This window comes from Oryctolagus cuniculus, chromosome 17 (assembly GCF_964237555.1).
Source record: "Oryctolagus cuniculus chromosome 17, mOryCun1.1, whole genome shotgun sequence".
NCBI classification, from domain to species: domain Eukaryota; kingdom Metazoa; phylum Chordata; class Mammalia; order Lagomorpha; family Leporidae; genus Oryctolagus; species Oryctolagus cuniculus.
In genome coordinates this window covers 27,551,805-27,565,377 of record NC_091448.1, presented here as the reverse complement: position 1 = coordinate 27,565,377, position 13,573 = coordinate 27,551,805, and the positions used below count along the sequence as shown (strand labels likewise).

At 40.9% G+C, this 13,573-nt stretch overlaps 1 protein-coding gene across 1 annotated transcript in view; it reads left to right on the top strand.

The window, feature by feature from the left end:
• Positions 1-13,573, top strand: part of CA10 (carbonic anhydrase 10) — a 584,651-nt gene that overhangs the window by 461,098 nt on the left and 109,980 nt on the right. Inside the window, exon 4 of the mRNA XM_017349134.3 lies at positions 6,153-6,338. Within this exon, the coding sequence (XP_017204623.1) occupies positions 6,153-6,338 (186 nt within the window). The remainder of the gene's footprint in view (positions 1-6,152; positions 6,339-13,573) is intronic.

Sequence of the window (13,573 nt, the reverse complement as noted above, 5' to 3'; positions counted from 1 at the left end):
CAAGTGTCCTGTCATTCAAATGTACATTTCAAACTGGCTCTTCTTTAATATGACTGAGGTTTGAAGAACAGTTTTAGTATAACTGGCCTTTTAAATTATGTAAAGGAAATATAAAATAGATAATATATATGCATGTGTATATATGCATTATGTCTAATGTATATGCATATCTAATGTGAGTATATAATATACACATATATATACATTTATATCACCTGTATCATCCTGTTATGTTTAGTATGAGCATAAGTGTTTCATTAAGAGCTATTTGGATGGATGTAATAAAGGAAATGAGATTTGAAGATAAGCATGATAGCTTTATCATTTCTCTTGACTAGGCCATGGTGCTCAAATACTTGGCTAAAACATCATTCCAGATGTTTCCGGGCAAGTGTTTTGGGATGAGCTATTTTGATTCAGTGGAATTTAAGCAGATGCTCCTGCATGCAGTGAATGGGCCTCAACCAAATGAGTTGAAGATCCAAAGGGAACAGACGTGGCAACCCTGGACGAGAGGAAATCCCACAGTTTTGGACATGAACTGTCATACTGGCTCTTTCCTGTGTCTCCAGCTAGACATCTTCGGGGCTTCAGTAGCAGGGTTCTGCTCTGGATGTGACCCTGCAGATTTCGATCTTTGTTGGTGCTGTAATCATGAGCCAGTTCCTTGCAGTACATCTTTTTCTTTTATATGTGTGGGTGCTTGTGTGTACACACCCTGTTGATTCTGTTTCCCTGGAGAACCCTAATACAATACATAACCCTAACATCCTAAATTTCCAACTGCTGTGGGTTTCCTACTCTACCAACCAGCCTCTTGAAGGCAGAGTAATGTTGCATTGTTGGGTGAACAATTCCCAGTCGTTAGAAGCAGACTGCATGAGGGCAGGAAAGCACACAGGAGCCTCCTGGTCTGCCCTGGGCACCTCCACTCCACATGGGGATCAGCCCATTCTCTTCCCACCCAAAGGAAAGCTGATGGCATGGATCTTAGCTGCACACCGTGTTTGCTGCTGGGTTTGGTAAGGGAGGAAATGTGAAAATGAACAGAGGAAGTTCAGGTTGAGAATTTAGCATTCCCTCTGACACCAAGCAAGCATTCAAACCAAGATGCCACGTGTTGTGTACAGAATTGTGGCTGGCTTTCAAAGAATTAAAATCACCCTTACCTTAAAAGTGCACTGTTAAGCCAAAGCCTGCAGTTCCAGCATCCCATAGGGGTGCCAGTTGAGTCCCAGCTGTTCTGCTCCCCATCCAGCTCCCTGGATGTGCCTGGAAAAGTAGCAGAGGATGGCCCAAGTCCTTGGGCCCCTGCCATCCATGTGGGAGATCCAGAAGAAGCTCCTGGATCCTGGACCCTGGCTTTGGCCTGGCCCAGCCCCAGTCATTGCAGCCATTTGGGAAGTGAACCAGCAGGTAGAGGATCCTTTCTCTCTCTCTCTCTCTCTCTCTCTCTCTCTCTCTTTCTCTTTCTCTTTCTCTTTCTCTTTCTCTTTCTCTTTCTCTAACTCTGCCTTTCAGATAAATAAATATTCTTTTTTTAAAAAATGCATTGGCCAATTTTATTTCTCTCTGACACTGTAGTTTCCCCAAAGTGAAAAAAAAAGGATGGACCCCTTATTACAAGGCTTTGGAAAACTTTGAGTCATTGAAAAGTTCTGTGTGTACTCTAGGACAACATCCAACTTTACATAAGTAATACATGGGGATAATAATTTGGCTTTGTGAAAGAATCAGATACTTTCACATAGACTCAAGTTATTGAGATAATCCTGATTAGCATACAGCCTTAACAAGTGTGTCTGGAGAGCACCTATGACCTGCTTCCCACCTATGACCTGCTTCCTATTTAAAAAAAAAAAAAAAAAAAGAATCCTATTGCTTCTGGAACTGCCTAAGACCTGACTCTATAGAATGGAAAAGAAGTGAAAATCCGCAACATCTTTTTTCATCTGAAATAAGCTAAGATACTTTAATTTGCTCACATCTAGGCTGTTGGTCTTAGAATCAGAAGACCTGGGTTTGCCACCTGCCAGTTGTGTGATTCTGGACAAGTTACTGAATCTTTACCAGACCCCCCCCCCCTTTCTTCCCTCACTGGCAAAATAAGCATCACACACTTCCCTCACTTCATTTTTTCAGGGAATTAAAATAAAACAAAAAGGTGAACTGGGGGCAGCCAGAGGCAACCTGGATATCCCCTACAGTGTCAATTTCTTCATTCAGCTCTGCTCTGGTCTGCATAATACAACTTTTTCCAGCATGCTGTGCACCAAAGTAGTTCATTGGAAATACAGTAATTAGCATTACAGATAAAATGACACTGCTGCAATGTTAATTACTGTAGTGCAGATGTACTGTTCGATTTAGACATCATACATAATGTTGTCAAGCCTTTATTTTTAAATTAAAGTGCAACAAACCATACCCTGGCTACACAGCTTTTTATGATTAATACAAATTAATGTTATTTCAGTGTCTAGGGAAAGAGTTGGGAAAGGGGGTGTTGTATTTAATTTTAAGAACATACAGACAAATGGTAAAAGTAAAGGAACCCCCATTAACTTTCTGTCCCCATTCAGCTACCCACATTTTGTGAGGTCCAGAGGGCAGGATCTGAGCCTGGCTTTTCCTCACCATACTATTCCCAGCTCCTAGAACACAGTCAGTTGCAGTGAATATTTTCTGAGTAGCTGACCCACTAAATGAATGAATGGGCAAAGACAGAGCCAAGTAGGCAGAAGGGTTTTGAAAGTGAAGTGGAGGAACTCAAAGGTGCAAGGGTTTATTCCTCCTCCTCCTAGTTTTGTGTTGGCTTTGTGGCATTGGAAATGATATTGGATGCTCCCCACATCTGGTGCTTTCAGTCTGAAATGAATTGGCAGAATGCAGAAGTCAGGTGGAGTCCTTTATTATGACACTGCACAAACACTGGATTCCACCAGGCTGTAGCGAGAAGGAAAGTTGTGATGATATCTTCCACATCATCTAGGCACCCTTGCAATACTCCAAAAGTGAGGGAAGAAAGAAAATTAAAATGCCTGACTGTTACATATACGGCCAAGCATTACTTATTTAATTATCACAACAACCTTATGGGGAATTTTTCAATTTTTTAAAATACTTTTAATTTATATAAGGTGAATGAACTTCATGTATTTCATATATACAGTTTTAGGAGCATATTGATACCCCTCACCTTCCCTCCTCCATCCTTTCTTATTCTTGCTTTCAATTTTTACAATGACATACTTTCAGTTTATTTTATAATCATACTCTTAGCCCTCCACTAAGTGAAGAAGTTAACAAATACTAAGAAGAAAAAATACTGTTCCTCAACAGTAGAGACAAGGGATGTAAACAGTAATCGGATTCAAAATATTAATTTCACTCCTATACATTATGTTTTTGTGCTGTGTTAGTTACCACAGACCAGGAAAAACATATGAGATTTGTCTTTTTGGGATTGACTTATTTCACTAAGTATAATGGTTGCCAGTTGCATCTATTTTGTTGCAAAAGATAAGATTTCATACTTTTTTATGGCTGAGTGGTATTCTATAGTGTATATGTACCATATTTTTTTGTGCAGTCATCAGTTGATGGACATCTGGATTGATTACATATCTTAGCTACTGAGAATTCATCTGCAATAAACATTGGGGTACAGATAACATTTTTGTATATTGATTTCATTTTCTTTGGGTAAATTCCTAGGAGTGGGATGGTTGGGTCATATGTAGATCTATTTTCAAAGGTATCTCCGTAGTGTCTTCCACAATGGCTGTACCACTTTACATTCCTACCAATAGTATATTAGAGTACTTTTTCCCCCACATCCTTGCCAACCTCTATTGTTTGTTGATTTCTGTATGAGAGCCATTCTATCTAGTGTGAGGTAAAACCTCATTGTGGTTTTGAATTGGTTTCCCTGAGGGTTCATGATCCTGAGCATTTTTTCATGTGTCTGTTGGCCATTTGAATTTCATCTTTTGAAAAATGCCTGTGCAAATCCTTTGCCCATTTCTTAACTGGATTGTTTGCTTTGTTGATGTTTAGTTTCTTGAGCTCTTTATAAATTCTGGATATTAATCCCTTATCAGTTGCATAGTTTGCAAATATTTTCTCCCATTCTATCAGTTGCCTCTTCACTTCGTTGAGCATTTCCACTGCAGGGCAGAAGCTTCTTAGCTTGATGTAATCCCGTTCGTCTATCGTTACTTTGCCTGTGTTTCTGGAGTCTTTTCCAAGAAGTCTTTGCCTATGCCATTGTCTTGCAGAGTTTCCCTAATGTTATCCTCTGGTAATTTGATGATATCAGATCATAGATACTGTGATAAAATACATATAACATAAAATTTACCATCTTAACCATTTTTAAGTGAACAATGCCACGATCAAGTACATTCATGTGGTGAAACCATCCTCCTATGTACCTCTAGATCAGCCCTCCCTGCTGCTAGTCCTGGAAGCCACTATTCTATTGTCTGTCTCTGATTCTGACTACTTTCAAAACCTCATATATGGTGAATCCATTTTTTATATATAAATTGCTGATAAAGATGGATTGTGTCATTTTGCTATTTGTTTTCAAGATGCCTTATAGACTTTTGTCCTTCATTTTTTTGGGGGAAATTTTTTTACCTCTGTTTTATGGTTAAAGAAATTAAGACCTGAAGGCTTTCTCAGGCCATAGCAGAGAGCTGGATGGGAAGTAGAGCAGCTGGGACTCGAACCAGTGCCCATATAGGATGCTGGCACTGCAGGCAACAGCTTTACCTGCTAGGCCACAGTGCTGGCCCCAGAACTCTGATTTTTTTCTTAAAGCTATTCTATATCTTTTGAAGCATATATAATGCCTGTGTAATATCTTAATTAGAAAAATAATTTTATTTAAAGATGGATGTATTATCAAACACAAACCTATCTTGAACCATTATACTGCAAGGAAAGTTATGAATTCAAACATAAAAAGAAGTTCTCATTATCTCATAGTAATTAAACAGTCATTTATGTGAGCCTGAAGAACAGAAACGGAGTCTTTGATAGGGATCAAGAAATAGTTAGCTTAAGGAAAAAAGAAATGTATTGGTAAGAGGAAAGTATCTGAAAAAGTTAAGCTCGGGCACCATGAAGGAACTGGCCCAAAGGATACAAAGATATCTGAAACTCAGCTATTCATTCATTCTCTCTCTCTCTCTCTCTCTCTCTCTCTCTCTTCTGATCTTTCCTTTGCATCACAGGTTAACTGGGCCTCATGTGACTTTGTATTTCAGGCATGCAACAGAACCTCTGCAGAGTGTCTGTCCAGACTAATGATAGTTTAGATTCACAAGAGAACATAATTAACTTGGGAAGAATCAGTTAGCTTTAAAAAAAAATGTATTAATTTATTTGAAAGAGTTACACAGCAAGAAGAAGAGGCAGAGGGGGGCGGGGAGGTCAGTCTTTCATTCACTGGTTCACTGTCCAATTGGCTGCAATGGCCAGAGCTGCATGGATTCAAAGCCAGGAGCCAGGAGCTTCTTCCAGGTCTCCCACGTGGGTGCAGGGGCCCAAGGACTTGGGCCATCCTCCACTGCTTCCCCAGGCCATAGCAGAGAGCAGGATCAGAAGTGGAGCAGCCAGAACTCAAACTGGCACCCATATGGGATGCTGGCATTGCAGGCTTTACCCATTACATCACAGCACCAGCCCCAATAGCTTTTGTAGAATAACCAATTACCTCAAAACATAGGGAATTAACCATATAGCTCCAAGACTATGGGTCAGTATTTTTCTGGATTGGGCCAGACTAAGCTGATATTTACTGGATCAGTCCACAGGTGAATCATCCATGGATTGACCACTCTAGGAAGGCCTGTACTAGTATGTTTGTCTTCACTGTGGTCTCATTCTCTAGCACGTTAACCCAGGCTTGTTTGCATGGTAGTCCTAAAGGATACTTTAGGATGCCTTCTGACTCACGGTAAGTACCACAGAAGCTAAGTGGAGCAAGAGCGCCCTCTGGAGAGGCTGCCACTCCCTACTCCACATGTGGCGTAGTATCTTCCCACGAAGAGGAAGCAAAAAGCACTGGTCTAAGCACCATACTGGATTTGGGGAGAAATGGAAGTAATGCCTCGCTTGACCTGTTATCCATTGCCTTGCAGGTCAGTGGGACTATGTACAACACTGGAAGACATGTATCCCTCCGCCTGGACAAGGAGCACTTGGTCAACATATCAGGAGGACCGATGACATACAGCCACCGGCTGGAGGAGATCCGGCTGCACTTTGGAAGTGAGGACAGCCAGGGATCAGAGCACCTCCTCAACGGTCAGGCCTTCTCTGGAGAGGTAAGTGGGTCTGTTCAGTACTGAGTTTAAGTGCCAACTTATAAAAGTTGATGCCCAGTTATATCCAAGGTATGATAACAGATGGCAAGATTTCTCTTGAATCTATGAAATGGAAAGGGCTGCGCCTGTCTCCAGTGTCACTATGGGCCATCATCAACCCAGACAGAACTCAGACCTCAGAAGTGAATCCAACCACAGTTTCAATTATAGGACAAGAGCTACAGTTAAACAAATGTCATCTGTGAGGTGACAGTTGACAAGCAGGGTATAATTTGGTTCCTTTTATCTCCATCTCACTTGAGGGTGTTTATCAATCAGAGATCAGGGTCTTTACATGCTAAATAACCTATAACTCCATTTCTACTTAAGAGTCCTCATTAACTGATGTCAGGAAGGCTTTTGAATTACAGAAGGATGTCTCTGATGTGGTGTTTTGTTTTTTAATCCATGCCATGTTTAAACCTAACGTTGTTTTAAATGTGGTGAGGCCATGCACTGAGAAACAGACTCACAGCCTTAATGAGTCCACTGCCATATTTTGATATGTGTTCAAACTGCTTCAACTAAAAGTCTTCCAAAAACTCATCTTGCTCCTAGGGATGCAGAGACTTTTTGACTTTTTTTTTTTTTTAATATAAAAGAGCTTCCACCACAGAACAGTTCAAAGACTGCAATATTCAAATCATTAAAATGTAATGTCATACGGTAATGGAGAGGCACAAGTGTAGCAGCAAACTCAGTGGAAGAATTGACGAATTTTCCTTGAAGGGGTCGGGAGAGGCTTCACAGAAATGGTGCCCTTTCAACAGGGCTGCGATGAGAGGCAATGAAGAACAATTTTAAGAGTATCAGCTTTGGAGTCAAAAGACCCGAATTTATAGCTCCCGCTTTCATACATACCAACTATGTGATCTTGGAATGTTACTTGATCCTTCCAACTGACACTTTAGATAGCCCCCAAGGTTGTTTAAAAAATTAAGTGGGATTCCCAGATGTAAGGAGCACTGGAAGTACTCAATGGTTGATAGATTGAAAAAAAGATAAAGCAAGAAATAAGAGACAGCATGAGCAAAGGCCCCAAGACATGTCAAGGAACCAAGTGTTGGAGGAGCTGCATGTAGATTTCATCTTGCATTTTGTCTGTGATCTATTAGTAATGGTCGCATAGACAATGAGGTTGAGTTTCCTTCTTGGATCTGTAGGGGGAAAAATGCTAAAATTGATTAGGGATGTCTTCCACAGGCACTGTAATCAGTGGCTCCTAGGAATTACAGAACCTGAGCTAGAGTATACTAGGAATATGATGAAAGCATGGCAAAAACACAATGTGAGAGTAACCAGAAACCATGCAAATTAGAGAATATTCAAGTTAAACTCTTCCTTTTAGTTATATAGATAATATAGATTATTTTAAGATCTGTGATTATTTGTTCACAATTATTTGTTTGCTATTATTCCTTTGTTTTTCTTCCCCACCCTAACTGTCATATGCAAGTCCCTATTACAACACTGCCTTGGGGTAAAAAATATTTGTAAAATAAGTAAGTGAAAAAAAAATAGACATTGTTACAAGGCTAACATCTCTACATTACAGAATTCTTTAGAGTTGCTTGCTTCTTAAATATATAAGGGTGCTTTGTAACTTGTATATCAACCTCAATTTTCAACTATGTAAGTGTTTCGAAAATCCTTAAGGAAAACATAAAACAATTTGATCTCTTAGCTTATCAATTTTCCTAGACCTACCCCAGCCCACAGGTGTCAGATGCTCCAAAAAGTCTGCATTTCAGAAGTTCCTAGGACAATCTCAGGATCAGCTTTGTGAAACACTCCTTTGATGCTACATTATTAAGTATTCTCAATGAAGACAGAAAATGCTTAAACAGAGTTGCAAACCAGAATTAACTGGGGAGTGCTGTCGAAATATTCACGCCTGAGTCCTTTTGAAACCAACTAAATCAAGGTCAGGGAGTATGGTTGAGGTGTGGGCACTTGTAACACTTTCCATGTGGTCAGTAACCACTATGGAACCTCAGGTTAAATTCTGCCTGGATTATCCCAGGTTCATAAACAATGAGAACTTTATTAACCAAACTGTGCTGTATAAATAAAAGGAGCAATGAGGCAAGCACTTAGCCTAATGGTTAAGATGCTCAAATCTCACATTGGATTGGTGCTTGGGTTTGACTTTCAGCTCTGGTTCCTGACTTCAGTTTATCCTGGGGGCAGCAGTGATGGCTCAAGTAATTGGGTTCCTACCACCCTACCCCAGGAGACCTGGATTGAGTTCCTGGCTCCTCATTTAGGCTGAACCCAGCCTAGCTGTTGCAGCCATTTGAAGAATGAGCCAGTGGATGAGATCAAGCTCTCTCTGTGCTCTTCCTTCCCCCTCAAATAAATATTTTTAAAGCTGTAACTGCCATAGGTGACTGCCCCCTTGAAAATGGCAAGAGCAGAGACATTATCTTGACTGACAAGGTTTAGAGTTGGTCTCTCTCTCTTTCTCTCTCTCTCTCTCTCTCTCTCTCACACACACACACACACACACACACACACACTGCTCCAAGGCATACTTGATCATTAGCCTCAGCATAAACGCCATTGTACCTGACCCTATACTTCATCATTTATATCACATTTCTTTCTAAGCTCCTCAACTGAGTAGCCTACAGACAAATTGGTGTGGGTTTTGGTGAAAGAGACTTGAATTTTGGAAGCTCTAAAATAATGTTATGTAGGAGATGGTTGACCAGGTAGTCGGCTTTGGAAATATTTAAAGGGCTCCAGTGAACAACAAAATTTTGCTATTCCCTATGAAGTGTGATGGAAGAGACCTAGCATCAATGGGTAGAAGATATAGGAAGATGGAGTTCAGCCAACTCCATGTCCTAACAATGAAAGCTATCCATCAATGAAGTGGGTTTGCCTCTGAATATAGTGGATTCTTACCATTGAGATTGGTAAGCACTGAGCAGAATTTGGTGACTTCACAAAAGTAACGCATCCTAATGAGCAAGTAGATTACTAGATTTCCTGTACCTTGTAATGATGGAATTTTACACAAGCTGTGATTTCCTTATAGAAAATTCCTCCCAATCAGAGTCCACTGAAAGTTAGTCTCAGTACAACTGACTATAATTTCCCCTAAGTTTACATTTTCTTTTTTTTCTGTGCTACCTTCAAAGCCACCTTTTGGTCTCTACTTTTGACTATCCTCTGAGAGGACTCAAGTAGACACTTCTTTCTAGCAACAAAGCATGTGTTTATTTTGTTGACAGTGAATAATCACATTGCCGTCTACTCCATCCATCATTGCTGATGGTGATAAGTCAATTAATGCCAGGCATTTTCCTTGGCACAGTGCAATAGTCGTTATCTGAAGAGCTGTAGATTAATTGCAGTCTTGTCTACTGAGGTTATTGTAATTGATGGTAATCATTTGCTTTGTTTTATAAAGCTGTGTAGATGTACGACACAGTCAGCAACTGCATTTTTATAAAAAATTATTCATGTCCTACATGGACAATTCCTGGACACCTTGTTGGGGGTTGTTGATAAATGAGCATATTCAAGGATTCAAATGTCTTGGTTTTTTTAAGAAGGGAAAATTAACTGTTTTTAATAAGTAAGACCCTTAGCTTGTTAATCGTGTCTAAATACTTAGATTAATATCCAGTATAAAGTAGGGTGTTTATGAAAAGAAACCAATACATTATCCAGGCAAATGATGATATTTGAAAAGAGCCATGCTTCTGGATTAAGTTGCATTAGTGGGATTGCATAAGAAAAATCTTTTTTCTTTGGGAAAAATTGGACTAATTTATTTTTTAAAAACCTTCCTTAAAATCTTCTTTGCAAAGGGGTGCCCCAAAAATTGCACCTGCCACTGCACAGGATCCCTGTAGCCAGAGCCTCATATTAATTTTATCCAATCTTTACACGGCTGTTGTACTTTCTGAGCTAGGTCTGAGCTAGACCCCAGCTTCTGGCCAGAGAAGCATACAGTCTATTGAAGGATATGCATATTAATGGTACAAACTAATGTGGGTTATATTTGAGGTTTATTCCAGAAAGGGACTGTGAGAGAGCTCTGAGTCCTATTAAGGAGAGAAGGGATGAGCAGCTGTGCAGACTGACCTACTTGCTTCTCCCTCTGAAGGTGAAGTAGAAGCACATTGACCTTTCTCGATCTCAGCCTCTGGGGTCCGTGGTCCTGCTCAAAACACATCTGGGGGGTGGGGGAGGCCATAGCTGTTGCTATAGCAACAGACTAGATTGTTTCATAAAAGGAATTAAAGTCAAAGGTAAAATATGGGTATTTTTTCTTTTCTGGAGAAAAGGCTCTGAATCAGAAAAGAGAAAACAGTTGTCTCAGAACCAAGAACTAAGACTAAACAACAGAAAATGCCAGCCTTGTCTTCTTCAAGGAATCAATTATTTGTCTCCTTGAGAGACTGGTTTCACTAAAGCAACACACATTGTAGGAATAAGCTACTGACATCAAATTGTCCTGAAGTGTTCTAGGGTATGAGAAGCACTGAGGAGCACTAACTAAGGCAGAACCAAGGCCCCATTGGCATTGAATGCTTAGATATAAGGGAAGGGCTTTGGCCATCTACCTAGCACTTTGTTGCTTGGCTGGGACCCCTTGGTGGAGCCACTTTGTTGCCACAATTGGAGCTTGAAAGGGAATGAGGATTGAGATACTTAAGAATAACAGGTTCATGGAAAGGCTACTTGTGTGCTGTGGCAAAGCTGTTTCCTCTACAGTGAATGCCAGCTCCATTTCCCTACCCCACATCCACCTCAGTCCCCTTGTTAGAGCCTCCCATTCCTCCTCCCCTCCTTTTGTTTTTTTTAAATTTTTTTTTTATTTATTTGAAAGAGTCACACAGAGAGAGAAGGAAAGGCGGGGGTCTTCCATCCACTGGTTCATTCCCCAATTGGCTCCACAATGGCTAGAGCTGCACTGATCTGAAGCCAGGAGCCAGGAGCTTCCTCCCAGTCTTCCCACGTGGGTTCAGGGGCCTAAGGACTTGGGCCATCTTCTACTACTTTCCCAGGCCATAGCAGAAAGCTGGATCAGAAGTAGAGCAGCCGGGACTCGAACTGGTGCCCATATGGGATGCCGGCACTGCAGGCAACTGTTTTACCCACTAAGCCACCACGCCTGCCCTCCTCCCCTCCTTTTAGTAAGGTGCTGCCTCCTCCTGACTTCCAGAAAATTCTGCATATTCATCCATCCCAGGAGTCTGCAAACCATGGGTAAAGGGGCAAGTCCAGCCCAGGAGCTAAGCTATTTTAAAAGATTCTAGCAGAAAAAGGAAGAAGGGGGAGGGGGAAGACAAAGAATAGGAGTAACAGAGACTATAAATGGCCTGAAAGGTCAAAATATTTCCTACCTGGCCTTTTACAGAAAAAAGATTGCTGATCCCAATATATGATGTTATCCATCACTGTGCATTTTGGAACTGTTCACTATCACATCTGTTGGAACCACACTTCTTGACGGATGGGAGTTTTATCTTGATCACTGCAGTACTCCTTGTGTCTGGTATGCTGTGTGGCATATGAGCATAGTCAATGAGTGTTTACTAAATGAAGGAATAAATGATCTCGGTAACCTCTGAAGGACAAGATCTGTGCATCTTTGTACCTAGCCCCTGCTTAAGTGATGTTTGTGGAGTGAGTTATTCAGTTGCTGAATCAACAGCTCAATCAACTATTACTGTCTCAGAAACAAAGACTTTATACGCTCTTCCTTCCCTGAAATCATGATTGACATGTCTTGCATTCATGAACTATACAGAAATGCACAACCCCCTTTAAATTGAAGACAGGATGTTTTAATCAAGGTGCCCAAAGCATCAAATTCCATTAGAAACTGGAAATGAGCTAAAGTGGTTTAGTCATAGCTACCATTAACCAATCTGGTGTCCTCAGATTTCTCTGGGAAAAGAGAGTGCTTTGAGAAATTCTAAGTGTATGTATGAGGTACCAACTTAGCACTATTCTAAATGTGGTAGAGGACACAAAAGGATTGGACAATTAAGTGTCACCCTGGAGGGGTTTCAGGCTCTCTGAAGGGACAATGCACAGACTAGAATTAATTACTGTGCAGTACAATACAGAAATTGCTCAGTCACGTTCTCGAGTGACTGTGGAATCTCCCCACTAACACCCAGACCTTGTTTGCAGGCTTTGTAACTTATGTTCACTCATCTCGGGGAACTGAGCCTGAGACCATCCAGCCAATGAATGACCAAGGTTAGATGGAACCCAGAATGTGAGTCAAGGTTATTCCATAAACTCCATAGTAATGATTACTTTGTCTTCTCTGGGCTTTGGTCTGGTAGGGAAATTAGAAGACTGATAACTTACAGGCCCACCCAGGATTTGGTAGAGGGTCCTATCTTCCCAATCAGCCTGTTAACTCCCTGCAGTCACTGAGTAGGTTGTACTTTTTACTATCTCCCCATATGTGTAATGGGCAATGGGGAAATATTGATGAACAAAGGGATTGAATGAATAAATGAAGATAATTTAAAAGATCATAGCTTTCAAAATGCCTAAATTATGTCCAGTATATATAAGTTAAATTATATAGTCATAAAGGCAAATTACATCATTTTAATGTCAATATTAGCAGGAGTTCCAGAATTTTTGTGTTAAATTATTCACAAATTCAAAGTAAGTGAATTCTTCAAGGTACTTAGGAGGAACAATGGAACAGTTGGGAGCTAGTGTGCTGGAAAATTTCATTTAGATTTGCTCATTTCAACCCTGGAATTCCTCCCAGGATCAGACTAGGGAGCTTGTCTTGCTGATGACAGAGGCCAAAGTTCTGGGTTCCAGAGTTCAGTCCTAACCAGAGTGAGCAAACCGACCTTCAAGAAGCAAAGCAGAGGTCAGGAGCCCAGATGGTGGTAGAGCACAGTATGAAAATACCAGCAAGTAGATGATACCTCTACCCTAAAGACAAGAAGTCTTCGCTGTGGACATTTTTATAATTACCCCCAGGAAGACAGCCCAGCCAAGTCAACAGTTTTCTGAATTGTCAGTTTTGATAGGTACAATAGGACAGCCTCAGGGAGAAAACAAAACTTTCAAAGACACCCTGTTGGAGTCAGCACACCATCCCATTGACTGCATCCCAACGCCAGCCGGGTCCTGCCAGAATGGTGCTGACAGCCTCCATCTTCCTTACACTTAACTTCAATCCCAACCCCCACCCC